The sequence below is a fragment of the Phalacrocorax aristotelis genome, chromosome Z (genome assembly GCF_949628215.1).
Source record: "Phalacrocorax aristotelis chromosome Z, bGulAri2.1, whole genome shotgun sequence".
Lineage (NCBI taxonomy): Eukaryota > Metazoa > Chordata > Aves > Suliformes > Phalacrocoracidae > Phalacrocorax > Phalacrocorax aristotelis.
In genome coordinates, this window is record NC_134311.1 from 69,680,621 (window position 1) to 69,694,729 (window position 14,109).

Sequence of the window (14,109 nt, forward strand, 5' to 3'; positions counted from 1 at the left end):
ATGTAAACAGAGTTCTTTTTATGCTAATGGATTTTATATTCTTCAAATAATGATACCTAAAGTGAGAGACTTTTGTATCTGAACAAGTTGGGTCATTTTTCTGATGGCCTTTTTTAACCAAGCTAATCAGTATAGCCAAGGGTCCAGATCTGGAAACCTCCTTGTGCTGATCTGCCTCTGTGTCTCAGTATTAATGGAGAAGGCTATCAAAGGTCAGTTTCTCTGTACCTGTTTGCTCTCCCTGGAATGATGGACATTAATGGAAATGCAGAAATGTATGGCTAAAAAGGACAGCAAGAGATGACTTAGTGTATCCGGTGGCAGTGGAGGCACAGCTCGACCGCCAAGATCCTGTTGATGCCCTGTCTGGTTGCAGCCAGTGGGTAAGACCCCTTCTCTGTTACCACCTCATCAGCAGTTGCTCAGGACATGCACTCCTGATGGCAGTCTGAAGTTTCATCTTGTGCCTTCCAGTGGCGAGGTAAGAATGGCATTAGATTCCCATGTTCAAGTGGGACAAGTGAAGGATTTCCTTCTGCACATGCCCAAAGACCTGCATTTAGATCTGCCTGGGTGAAAGAGCCTGCAAGAGAAAGGCCAGGCAAAGGTTGAGCTCTGAAGCCCAGCACATCCTGAACAGAAGTCTATCATACAGAGATGCTACAGTTTGTACGGGTCATTCATTACCTGCATTAGAAATATTTTCCTTACACATAACCGACGTTTTCTGTACTGAAAATGAAGATTCTATTTTTTTCATGCAGACCATGGAAGATAATTTATCTTTTTAATAACTGGTTTTGGATCTATTTTCTAAACAAAACAGTCTGGTTCTTTTCATATTTTCTTTGTATTTTCTAAATACCTGGTGACTTTATTGTTCTCCTATGGACTTGCTCAGTTTCATCATATATTTCTTCATCAGTGGTGTTCATTATGGCCTCAGCTGACACCTGGCAAATAAAATGGAATAATTACTATCATTTTATATATGACACTTTTTGTGAATATTGGGATAGGATTTGTCTTGTTTTGTAACAATCCACTTTGATTTATTCAATTTGTGTTCCATTGTTAACCCTGGATCCCTTAGTACAATATTTCTAGATGAACAGATGTTCTCAGTTTTGTTTGGGGTGTGCATATGTGTGTGTTCGTGTGTGTGTATATATATGTGTATGTATATGTATAAAAAATTCTCCTTAACTGTAGCTTTTTGCATATGTTTCTGAATTTCAGGTTGCCGTTTTCTTACAGTTTTTCATCTTGGCGAGATGTTTTTCAATTCAGATTGTGTTCTCCAACATTCCTGCCAACTCTCCCAACTTGGTATCATCTGCAAATGTTATAAGTGCATGCTGTCTTTCATCATTCAGTTAGTTAATGAAAATACTGAAGAGAGCTTGGCTCTGGACAGAGCCCTCCAGGGCTATACATAAAATGTCATTTCATTTTGACACTGAATCAGTGAGGACCACTTCATTACAGTTTTTTCGTTAGCTGGGCACCAATCTTGTAATTATTTCACCTAGACCATATTTCCATCATTTGCTAAAAGGATGCTTTGTGGGATCATGTCAAAATCCATCACATCGGCTGACTCTCTATTTTCATTAAACCAGGTACCCCTGTCAGAGAAGGATCACAGAATCATAGAACAATTTGGATTGGAAGGAGCCTTTAGAGGTCATCTAGTTTAATACCGTTGCAATGAGCAGGGATGTTTACAACTAGATCAGGCTGCTCAGAGACCTGGTATTAGATTGACTTGAATAGCTTGTTCTAGATAGGTCCATGTGGACTGTTTTATTGCTTTGTCATCTTTGTTAGAATTTACCATTTTGATCCTGATTGTTTAAAAATTTGCTTTTCTATGTTCTTATGAAGTGTTCCATTAGTCCACAGATCTGCCTTTTTCTGTTCCCAAAGATAACTTGAAGGATGTTCTTCTCTAATCCTCTGGGACTTTCTCAATCTATTTTAAAAACTAATTTTTAACAGTTCAAAGGTTATTCAAGAATACTTGAATAAATACTGTGGTAAGGTCAATACATTTGGTTTCACAGAACTGATTAAATCAATTCAAGGATAGTGCATCTAACTTTATGGTTCTTTAGCGTTTTAGTGATCTTTTACTATTCTTGTTCAAGTTAACTTTATGTGAAGCCTGGCACATATCTTCGTAAATTACTTGGATGCAGGACTGGAAGGAATACTAATTAAGTTTGCTGATGACACAAAGCTGGGAGGAGCTGTTGACACTCTTGGGGGCAGAGAGGCCCTGCAGAGGCACCTAGAGAAATTACAGAGCTGGGCAATCACCAACCAGATGAGGTTTAACAAGGGCAAGTGCCAGATTATGCACCTGGGGCACGGCAACGCTGGCTGTACAGACAGTCTGAGGAACAAGAGGCTGGAGAGCAGCCCTGTGGAGAGGGATCTGGGAGTTCTGGCTGATGGCATGTTGAACATGAGCCAACAGTGTGCCCTGGCAGCCAAGATGGCCAACCGTGTCCTGGGGTGCATCGAGCCCTGCATTGCAGCCGGTCGAGGGAGGGGATTGTCCCACTCTACTCTGCACCGGTGCAGCCTCACCTCGAGTGCTGTGTGCACTTCTGGGTGCCACCGTACATTAAGGATACAACGTTAACAGGGAGTGTCCAGAGAAGGGCCATGAAGTTGGTAAAGGGTTTAGAGGGGAAACTGTGTTGGGAGTGGCTAAAGTCACTTGGTCTGTTCAGCCTAGAGAAGAGGAGGCTGAGGACAGACCTCATCATGGTCTACAGCTTCCTCACAGGGGGAGGAGGAGGGGCAGGTGCTGATCTCTTCTCTCTGGTGACCAATGTCAGGACCCGAGGGAATGGCAGGAAGACGTGCCAGGGGAGGGTTAGGTTTGATGTTAGGAAAAGGTTCTTCACCCAGAGGGTGGTGGAGCCCTGGAACAGGCTCCCCAGGGCGGCAGTCACGGCTCCAAGCCTCATGATATTCAAGAAGCACTTGGACAACACCCTCAGAGACATGGTGTGAATTTGGGGCTGTCCTGTGCAGGGACAGGAGTTGGACTCGATGATCCTTGCAGGTCCCTTCCAACTCGGGACATTCTATGATTCTGTGATTTCTTTTCTCTTTTTTTTCAAGTTTAAAGAAGAAAGGCTGGTGAAAAAGAGAATTTCTGGAATCTCCATCCTTGGAGATATTCTGAAACCATCTGGACATTGTCCTGGGCAACTGGCTCTAGGTGGCCTTGCTTGAGGACGGGGGTTGGACAAGATGACATCTGGAGGTCCTTTCCAACTTCAACCATTCTGTGATTCTGTAAATAAGTCATCTATTATCTTTCTCATAAAATGAAAGTTTTGTATATCCTCTCCACACCTAGATTATAACATTGACAGAATCTTTTCTTATCGTTCATTACTTTTAATTCATTTTTAGTCTACAATTTTCTGACTCCATTTTTGCTCTTTCTTTTACCTGTCATTAATAAAACTTTGTGCCTGTTTTTAGATTACATTTCTCCAAGGCATTTATATTTCAAGAACATTACATCTATCTAGTTGAATGTCTTCTTATGCTCTCTATCTTCCTCTTTTAGTGACAGCCAATATTCTGGCATTTCTTTTCTCCTTAGGGTATGTCTATACTAGTAAATAAATAGCGCACAAGAACAGTGATAGTCACTGAGATGGATTGGTGTGACATGTCCCATAACACTGTGGACAGTTACCTCTCAAGGGAGAGCCCTAATCAGAGTAGGGCAAAACAGTGCCCAATAACATCAGTGCATCTGTCTGTAACTTTTAACTTCTTTCCTACTACTTTCCAAGGTCGTTCTGGGCTGTCAGTTTTCCCTTTCTAAGAGCTTTCTGGGTACGAAAGATACCATGTTACTACCAGGTCTACTCATTCTGTACCTCTGTACTGATCATGAAGTGTCACCTGCACTTCCTCCCTCTGCAATAGACATCTACTGTGACAAGAGGAAGTCTTAGTTCCTGAATGACAAAAGAGAAAAGCAGTAAGTCTTCCTGAACTTCAGAGAAATCAGTCTCCTTTATATAACATGAAACAATGGTCAAGAAAGCTAAAGCTTTCTCCCGGTACTATTTGCAGCATGATGCCTTTCTCTCTTGGCTCTGTATGTGCACGCAACAATTTTTGAACAATCCTACTGTGTTTCAGACAAGAACATAAAGCTTGGTAAGTATGATCTGCCCAGCATCGTCCCTGGAGCTATTTTTGGTCTTCTCATGAATGCTCAGGATGGGGCTGTGGTCAAAGACTGAGCAGCCCTTCAATAAAGTCTTGGTGTTGTCAGACTGGTATAGCGGGACTGGGGGGAGCCATGGAAGAGTCAGCAACCAAGACAAGGACAGTCCATCCTCTTGGACAAATTGTCTTGAACATGACTATGCAAAACTGTACCATGCTATGCAGTCACCTCTAACAGGATCTTCGTGGCCTCATGGACAGATGTTCCAGGGATCTTAGAAGCTGGAGATGGCATACTGCAGAGGTCTTGCAGATTCACACTCTTCATAATGTGCAATTTTTCAAAAATTCTTTGTTGTGACCATTAACCATTTTTCCATTTCTGTAATAGAATCTGGAAACAGCTTCATGTCTTCAATGTTTTTTTTTTTTCCCTGCTTTAGCTTCAGCTTAGCTTTCCAAGGACACTTACTCAGTTTTCCCTGTTTCCCACTTCCATGTAGGGAGTTCAAACCACACAATAACAATTCCTCTCTTCATCATTTTACTGTCTTAATCAAGGATTATTTATGTTGGTTCTCATGCCAGCCACAGGCTGCTTGGTGTGTGTTGGAGTTGACTCTATGCACATAGTTGACTGTCCCTCCCTTTTTAAGGGAGAAAAAGGTAAATGGGTGTCTCCAGCCACTTTTCACTTCTTCCTGCTTCAGAATACAATGATAGTGACTTTTTCTTGAAGAGTGTGCATTCTTGGGATCTGGACTGGCATGATCAATATTCTCTTGCCTCAGACACTAAAACCCTCCCAAATGTTGGAAACACTTAGTCACTCTCTGAACTCATAATTTTAAAAATCCTTTTCCTGCACAGTTTTCCCAAGTGTCTCACACAATTTATTTCATATTTTCATCATCATGCACTCAATTTGCTGAATATCTCATCAGCAGTATTAGGGATAGAGAGAGAACAGTGCTGAAGATTGGATGCAATGACATTTTGCATTGGATCCCCAAAGATCACAGAAGGAAACAGTGGAACAGCTGGTACAGATTTAGAATGTCTCAGTAAGCAGGAGTTTGCCAAACAGGAGCAGTGCATGGTATGAATCAGAAATGATATTTTCTTAACAAAGCAACAAGAAGACCTCATTCAGAACCTTAGGTGAATGTGAAATCTTCTTCTGAGTATCTCAGATAAACTAGGTCATCTAATATGGCTCTGGTTATTTATATTTAGGTTCCTGGGTTGTTTCCAGAATGATTTACTAACATTGACCTTGCCCCTGGGCTTTCCTGTCACCCTTGTGCAGTGCTCTACCACCTGTGGAATGGGGGCTTTCTGGAGACACGTGGAGTGCAGCAGCAAGAACACATCTTACTGTCAGCACATGAAAAAGCCTGATCCTGCAAGAAAATGTTATCTTCGCCCATGTGCTAGCTGGAAAACAGGAAATTGGAGCAAGGTAACTTCATTCAGGGCTGTGTGTGAACAGCAAGTTGGCTAAATTCAAAGATTAGGGAGTTCTAAATACTTAATTTTAAAAATAGTTATTTACTCAGTGAATGCATACATGATTCCCAGTTGACCATGCAGCACTAATTTACTAATTTACTAATTTCCTGACTCAGTTATTTATGGAAATGCATGTGCTGTGAATCCTCTTCTTCCTGTGTGTGGGTCGTTCTCATTAACTCTTGCATCTAGAGCTAAAGCAGGGCTCACCATCCATGTTCCGTGGAGATCCTAGGGCAAAGCTGTACATATGTGCACGTGGCATCTTTTTGATCTCTGCTTCCAGAGGCGTATCCTAATTTTAAGAAGCAAGTGGGATTTTGGGAGAGGGAGTTGGAATGTTCCCATTTACCCTTACCACTGTGTATTGTCTCTTACTTGATGTTGTCTGTTCCCCATTCATGTAACCTCTAACTTTTACATAATAAAACCTAAAGAAAAGTATACTGGGGATGCCTGTTATGGCTAGGATATTATTTGGTCCTAGTTATGTACAGAGGCCTGGTTGAGAGACAGGATAATGTCCAAGGTGGTAAGTGGAACCCAATGAATTGTGTTTGAGTTCTTTTTTGATATTGTAAGATGTGTGATGAACACCTGGAAGGACTTTGGTGACTTCTTGGAGTTGTTAGATTTCATCTTCACACCGTCTAAAATTGAGGCTTCAAACAGTAGGTTATTTTTCAAGACTCAAAAGAGAAAAACTACAAAATTCTATCTGAAGTAATGTTGATTTAATAAAGAAAAAGGTAGATCTCTCAAACTTTCTCAATACTTATAATTTTTGAGGACAATGTTGTTGCCATTGGACTAGAGGGCAGATTTATACAAAGAAAAGTTATAGTTGCAAGCCTGTGTTATATTATTGAACTCTTTGAGATACAGTTGATTTTTATGTGACATACATGATTCTTTAGAAGGTCCAAGAATGGCCCAGGCATTATATAACCAAGTTTAAGCCTTCAAAAATAATTTTAAATGATACATAGACATTCTGCAGTCCCAGTTGCAGTAGGGCATATTTCACCTTCACTTTTTCTTCATAAATGTTATTGCTCTTGCAACAAGTGGATGATAGTTATGTCTCAAATATTAGCTAGAAATCAGGTTTGATGATAAATATTATAAGAAAGAAATGTTTAAAAATATCAGTTCAATTATGAGGCCAATTTGAGACAAAAGGCTTTTCCTAGCAGAATTCTGTTGTGTTAGCCACCCTTATTTTCCAGCAATTGAAGTATACAAACGTATTTACAATTTCATATATAAAAATGGCTATTTTTTTGCTTGCTTTTGCAAGTGGCAATTGTTTTTTGTTACTTGTTTCAAACATTTTTATGTCACCTTATCACAGCAAGATGGCTCTATTCCGCTGCTAGTGTAGTAAAGCTTCTTTTTCTGTTATCTAATTGTTCCTATCCCCAAAAAGGTGCTTCAGACTAGATCTTGCAGACTAAATTTAATACCAAATATAATTTGCATGTATTTTGGAGCTGTGTGTACTCAGTTTCTTGTACAGTCACTTCTGTCCATTGTTTCTATCGAGAGGGACAAAAGCTTCTGTGAACAAGAGCGTGGACTCTCCTTCCATCCATCATTCAGCTCCTTGGGGAAGTTATATTCAGTTTCCTTGTTCAGCTGGAGAATGCTTATTTATGCAAAGGAGAACAACATCAGTTGTTATATTGTATGACAGTGGTAAAGATGAAAGCTAATCTGAGGTTACTTAGTGGTGTCAGTAGAACTGGCTTGAATTCAGATGAAGGCAGAATAATTAGGTGTATATTTGTCCTTATCCTTGGGGTAGCAAATTCAGTTTTTCCTCAGCAGCTGGAGAGATCCTGGGTTTTGGTAGGTGGGGACACACTGGTGCTGCTGTATGAGGCCTTGGAGCAAGCTCTGGGGAGAAATAGGAGACTGGAAGGGCTCACTTGACTCACCACTGGTGCTTCAAGCTGAGAAGGAATTTCACAGGCAGTGAGGGAGGCTCAGGGTGCCTCTCTCTTCTCCCCTATTCTCTCAGGCCTGGGCTTCTCTTGGGGTATGGATCCTCCTGGCACCATGGAGGAGTGAGGAAGGTGAGGGTGGGGACTACTGCTGCGAGATGAGTCCACCATCTCCCAGTGGTATCAGGAGCAGCTCAAGTCTATGGGCTATGAAGGAGCAGTTTTGCCAGCCTGAGCAATCTGCTGCTGTGAACACTGACCTCTGCCCTGGCTGAATGACAAATCAACTTACACCACTGTGCCTCCTTCCTCCCTCAGAAACAACTAAAGAACTGACAATTTCCCTGCATAAAGGATTTGTTTATTGTATTTATTGCATTATGACTCTTTCACTATGACATTTTTGGAAATAGCTGGCAAGATTTCTTAATTAAATATGCACTCGTGTTATTAACGGATGTTCCAGTGAAGAAAGGGAAATATTTACATGGTGTGTTCTGATCTGCTATGATGAAACCCACAGTTTTCAAGCCTAACAGCAGATTGTTGCAATGGTAAACTGGGAATTCCCTCTGTGAGTCAGGATGCTGAAAGCTCACACTGTCCTCATCTGTGACTGGGGAAGGGACATGTGCTCAGTGGAGCATCGTTTGGAGATGTGTCTCTTTCTATTTTGTCTCCAGTGCTCTGCTAAGTGCAATGGCGGTTTCAAGACCCGAGACATTCACTGCATTGATGTTCGTGAAAAGCGACTTCTAAGGCCTTTTCACTGCCTATTACTTGGATATAAACCGCTACTCAACACTACTTGTAACATGGAGCCTTGTGTACAGTGGCATGTGGAGCCCTGGAATGAGGTATTCTTCTTTAAAAGAAGCTTTGAGAATGAAAAATTAGCTGTCAATTAACAGTGACTGTTAGGTCCCATGCTGTTAGGTAAACTTTCACTCAAAAGAAGACACACAGTTAGTAGGACTCAGAAGCTTTGCAGCCCTTGTGTATGGTTACAGCAAGACTTACCATAGATGTTTGTAAAACTTCTAGAATCATTCTTAGGGCTGTGTGTGATACACAGCTAGAGCTGTAAATTACCATACCCTGAAAGAGGGAAGCAGGTGGCCTAGGCGATTTGTTTTAGCTATCCTACTGGATCACTAAATGTGATTCATTCAGACTGATCCCTTTTGCTGCCATTTTAATGTTGCTTTCTCATTATGATTAATTTAGAATTTTCCTTTACACTTTTGGGCTGGAATTTCATGGGGCCAGAGACTGAGGTCAGACATACGATAAATCTGACTTTTTGGGTCACTCTGTAATATAAATCTGTGCCAACACACTCATAGATAGCCAGGCACATATTTATGTCAGCTAAAACACATGGTCTCATTACATTTTAGTGTTTACTCCCACTGAAAGCAGCTTTGTAGAAAGTGCCACAGTGTTTGTGGTAATGTGGACCTGATGTTTTGGATTTCAAGGGAGCTTATCACATTGCTTCCTTACAGGCCACTGACAAATCACACCTGCAATAAGAGGGGGGCCAGGATGTGGGTTTCCTGTCAGAGCAGTCAGCAAGGGTTGAAAAAATAAGAGTAGCCAAATGATTGTACCCATTTCTCACTTAAAATATTTTATAACAAAACTTGTCCAACCCTGGCAGTTGTCTTCATGCTAAGGATACTGGATAGAATTGGATTGAAAAGGTTTATTTATCAGATGTCAACTCTGGTCCTATGTCCATAGGACGCATTATTCAAAGTATAACTGGTGTCTTATTTCATGTCAGATTATGAAATCTTTTGTGTATTTCAAGCAGGCTCTACTGCAGACCTAGTGAATAATAGTAAAAAATCAGTTGGTAAGTAATACTAGAATGTGGACAAAAGAAGATTTAAAAAATAACCTGGGTCATTTTCTTTGTATGATGTTTTTATTGTAAAATAGTTAATTCATTGAATGGATTGGGTGAATTTCAGTGTCCCCAACTGCCTCATAAAAATGAGATGTTGCATCTCATGAACCTGCACTGTCTTCAGTAAATATTACAAATTAATCCTGCAGACATGTAACTTCCAATCTCATTCTTGTTAGAGAATTTACTGTTGCCAGTGGTGCTGCATGAGCAGTTCTGTGTTGCCTGTTCTCTATTGCCATTTCCATGCTGTCCTATATGCCTTGCATTAATGCTTGTCAGGAACATCTTTCCCCTAAGTATTTTGGACCAATAATGGCTTCTTCCGACTCTGTCCAAGGATATGATGAAATAAATGTCTCAGTGCAGAGCTTTTCTTCATATCTGGACTGTAAGACTTGATATGCAGCCTAGCCTGTACATCTTTCACATGGGTCAGTGACGTGCTTCATGTTACCTGTGTCTCCACATTTCTAAACGAAGAACACTTCCTATTGTCTTCATGGTCTGATTCTGGCTTCTTATCCATTCCCACCTCTTTCCTCATGGGTTTGTGCACTTCTCTTGTCAGTGTTCTAGAACATGCGGTGGTGGCCAGCAAAAGCGGCATATCTACTGCCCAGAAGGCAGCTACTGTGACTGGACAAAAAGACCTAATGCCATTGCGTCATGTAACCAGCAACCTTGTACGCAGTGGATTAACCAGGCATGGGGCCCGGTAGGATTCAGTTATTTTTTTGTTCTATTTGTTGTTCTGAGTTGGCCATATTTAGTCATATTATCCACTTGACGGTGAACCTCGGTGCCTATGGCAAGTATGATTTCTTATGCACAGCTGGGGCTACAAAGGAAGATCTTTTGCAAATATACATTATAAAATAAACATTTCAGAGCCAGTCCATCTCAGTTCCTTCAGGTGATAGACGTTATAGCTTTTACTTTTTGTTGCTGCATTAGATGTTGTTGGATGGAGGGCTGGTGTTTATTTTTCCTTTTCTAATAAAAAAGGAGTTACCATTGACAATCTTCCATTACTCATTCGAAATTTTCCACTGGAAGAGGCTCGTGGGTAGTAAATTTGACCATGTTCAGTTAGATAGAGAATAAGGTAACATTTCAAGAGGTTACAGGCGTTCCAAGTACAACCAGGGTGTTCAATCTGTCTGTGGTTCCAGAGCCTCTCCAGTCATTGTAATGTTTTACTGTTCAATACTATGTTTTTGGGGGTTGGGGAGTGACCCTTAAAGCAGCTTTGTGAAGTATTGGACTTGCTAAAGCAGAAATTCAGAATTTTGATCAATAGCCCTCTACTTTGGCTTCTGGAAATCCAATTGACAAAAACGGGGTGTATCTTTGGTGAACCTTCCAGTATCTGCAATACACGTTTAGTTATAAAGAAACCGGTATATCTAATAAACCTTTCCCTCCAGTTTCCTTGGTAAAACTATTCATACATCATAAATAGTCCTCACAGCAGAAGAGAACATTGGAAGAACACCAAAAGCCAAGAGCCACAAATAAAGAAATAATGGATAGTCATTTAACACAGAAAATTTAATGGGTTATTTTTGACACAAAGCCATTAGACAGGATGTGAGTATAATGTAATGTAGAGTTAATGTAACTCTAACACTTAAATATGAAAGTGAAAATGTTGAGACTGCATAAAATAAGCAACTGAATACCAAAATGTGTAGCAGCTATTTTACTGATTTATTAATCAATGTATTTTACTTGATAAAAAACCTATCTTAAACATCAATCTAAAGTTGCCACAGGAGTACCTAAGATCTTTTTAATGTGCTTCACACCAGTAACATTGTGTCTTATGCACAAAGATACACATTAGAGAGGGGATAATTTGTGCAAAAATTAAAGACATACCAGTCCTGTCTTCAACTCTTGTGCTTCATTAGCTGGCATTCTCTGTATGTTGAAGTATTTATCTTGCTGGCCACTATTTATCTGAGGAGAAAATAAATTAAAATTAACTGGAATTCTGACACTCTGGGACATTGGAAGAATTAAGTACATTTACAGAATAGTACAGAAACATGTTTTGAAAATGTTCTTTTTTTTAAGGCCTTCTGTGTGCAGCCAGAAAACGCAGCTGGCAGTTGTTTTGTGGTTGTAAAGAATGGGTAACCATCAGTGTAAATATCACCAAATTAAAAACATCTCACTGAGCTTTTTTTAAATCTTCAGTTTGGTCATTTCTAGATCTGACATGGCAATTGATTATACAGGTTTAATTTAGATGATGAGAAAACACAGCAAACAAAAAATGTTAGTATGCAGTACAAATTTGGATTACTGCTCTCTTATTTTGTAGGACTGGCTTTTCAGATCCTCCTCCTCCTCCTCTGTAGAAAACTGTCCTCTTATCCTGGTTGCATATTCCAAGATGCTGTATTTGTACTATTTAGCCCTCCATTGTATCTTCCCAAATATGGCCATGATGCACCATGGAGGTGTCTGGATGGAGAATCAGTACACAAAATTCTTTAGTGTTATTGGTCCTGGATCATATGGCATTTTGAGCTTTCCATGACATTACAGCTCAAATATTGTCATATTACACAATTTCCATGTAAAGGACTTTATATATGTTAAAATTACTCTCTTTCAGTGCACCGTTTCTTGTGGAGGGGGCATTCAGCAAAGAACTGTGAAGTGCATGAATACAGAAACCAATGAAACTGAAGATGACAGTGTGTGTGTGGATAAACCCAAGCCCACAGAGTATCAGAAATGTAATCTGCAAGAGTGCAGGAAAAGCACAGGTATGATGATACACCTGCATCAGACAGTTTCCAAAAGGCTCTCAAATTTGTCCTGAAATTCTGCAAAAACTGGGAGCTGACCCAGTTTATCAGCTTGTTGTGAATCCTACAGGCTCAATCATTACAGGTCAGCCTAACCTGTTACTGCTCAGCTGCACTGTTGGCAGAAGCACATTGTCATGTACTCCAGCCCTACTGGCCTTGTGTTGCCATGATGGGGAATGCAGTTCTCTGAGCATACATCCCTTATTTGTGATGCCACAACTAAATGAATAGGTCTGCTTGTATTGACCTGCTTTAGGTGACTCATAGGCTGTTTTGAGGGCTGTAGGAGGACATGCAGTGAGTCCAAACAGATGCTGTTTCTCAAGACAGATACCGCTATGGGAACTGTAAATTCTGGACTGGGAGTGCAAGCAAGCAAAGTGAGACAGACACTGTAAGAAGAATCTGACTGGCAGTGAACTCAGATACAGTCTTGGCATTACGAATTCAGTGCCCCACAGGGTAAGACTGTCTCCAAAATGAAGAGATGGAGAGAAGACCTCTGGTGATTCAGGGTGTCCTGTACCTCTCTCCTTCAAGGGCCCAGGTGCCTAGTTGTGTAGAAGGTAATAGCCCAGAAAAGAAGTGGCAGGGCAGGGAGGAAGTTTACAGAAGGGTATCTTTATCTGTAGCCTGTCTACTGCATTATCCAGCAGGTACCCTCAGGTAAGAACAGCAACAGCTCAGACTCCTTCTGGGAGAGCCTTCAAAGGCCTTTTGTGGGAGGATTCTTCCATCTTACCAAGTCAGCAGTAAGGGTCCAATCTGGCAATGAGACAAGAGGTTGACTCCTGAGGGCAGTGCAAATCTGGCATACACTTGAGAGTGGTGCATCACTCCTCCTGCTGTGCAAAGATTATTAGCACATGTTTTGCCCTAGGTTTGAATTGGTCTGCTGGTCTCCTGTCCCTCTCATGTTCAGAAAGACAGGCTCAGATAAATACTACCTACACAGACTAGTGATAGTTATTCCTGTGAATAAAAGCTCAAGGGGCCATTAGAACATAAGAAATGCCCTACTGGGAAGACCAGTGGTCCATGCAGCCCAATAGTGTATCTCCAGAAATAGCATTAGAAGATGCTACTTAGGGAGAACACAGGAGTTCAGTCCTTTCCTGTGATTCACTTCTATGGTATTACTCCTGCATTCCCAACTGACTATATTAGGACTATATTGTCAGGTTATGCAGAGATGCAAGGAGGAAGGCCAAGCTCCACTTGGAACTAAATCTGGCAAGGGGTGTCAAGGATAACAAGAAGGGCTTCTTCAAATACATCAGTAGTAAAAGAAAGACTGGGGAAACTGTGGGCCCACTGCTGAAGGAGGGGGGTGCTCTGGTGACAAGGATGCAGAGAAGGCAGAGCTACTGAATGCCTTCTTTGCTTCAGTCTTTAATACTCAGGCTGGCCCTCAGGCATCCCAGCCCCCAGAGGTGAGAGAGAAAATCTGGAGAAAGGAGGACTTGCCCTTGGTTGAAGAGAGGTGGGTCAGAGGTCACCTAGGCAAACTGGATCCTCACAAATCCATGGGCCCCAGTGGGATGTACCCGTGAGTGCTGAGGGAGCTGGCAGATGCTGTTGCTAAGCCACTCTCCATCATTTTTGGAAGGTCACGGAGAGCAGGAGAAGTGCTCGAGGACTGGAGAGTAGCCAATGTCACTGAAAAAGGGCAAGAAGGAGGACCCAGGAAACTATA

At 41.2% G+C, this 14,109-nt stretch overlaps 1 protein-coding gene across 3 annotated transcripts in view; it reads left to right on the forward strand.

Moving 5' to 3' along the window:
* The window catches only part of ADAMTS12 (ADAM metallopeptidase with thrombospondin type 1 motif 12), a 196,397-nt gene that overhangs the window by 165,858 nt on the left and 16,430 nt on the right, over nucleotides 1-14,109 (forward strand). For all 3 annotated transcript variants that reach the window (XM_075079144.1, XM_075079145.1, XM_075079147.1), the window contains exons 20-23: nucleotides 5,522-5,674; nucleotides 8,354-8,527; nucleotides 10,157-10,303; nucleotides 12,215-12,368. In XM_075079144.1, coding sequence (XP_074935245.1) covers nucleotides 5,522-5,674; nucleotides 8,354-8,527; nucleotides 10,157-10,303; nucleotides 12,215-12,368 — 628 coding nt within the window. The remainder of the gene's footprint in view (nucleotides 1-5,521; nucleotides 5,675-8,353; nucleotides 8,528-10,156; nucleotides 10,304-12,214; nucleotides 12,369-14,109) is intronic.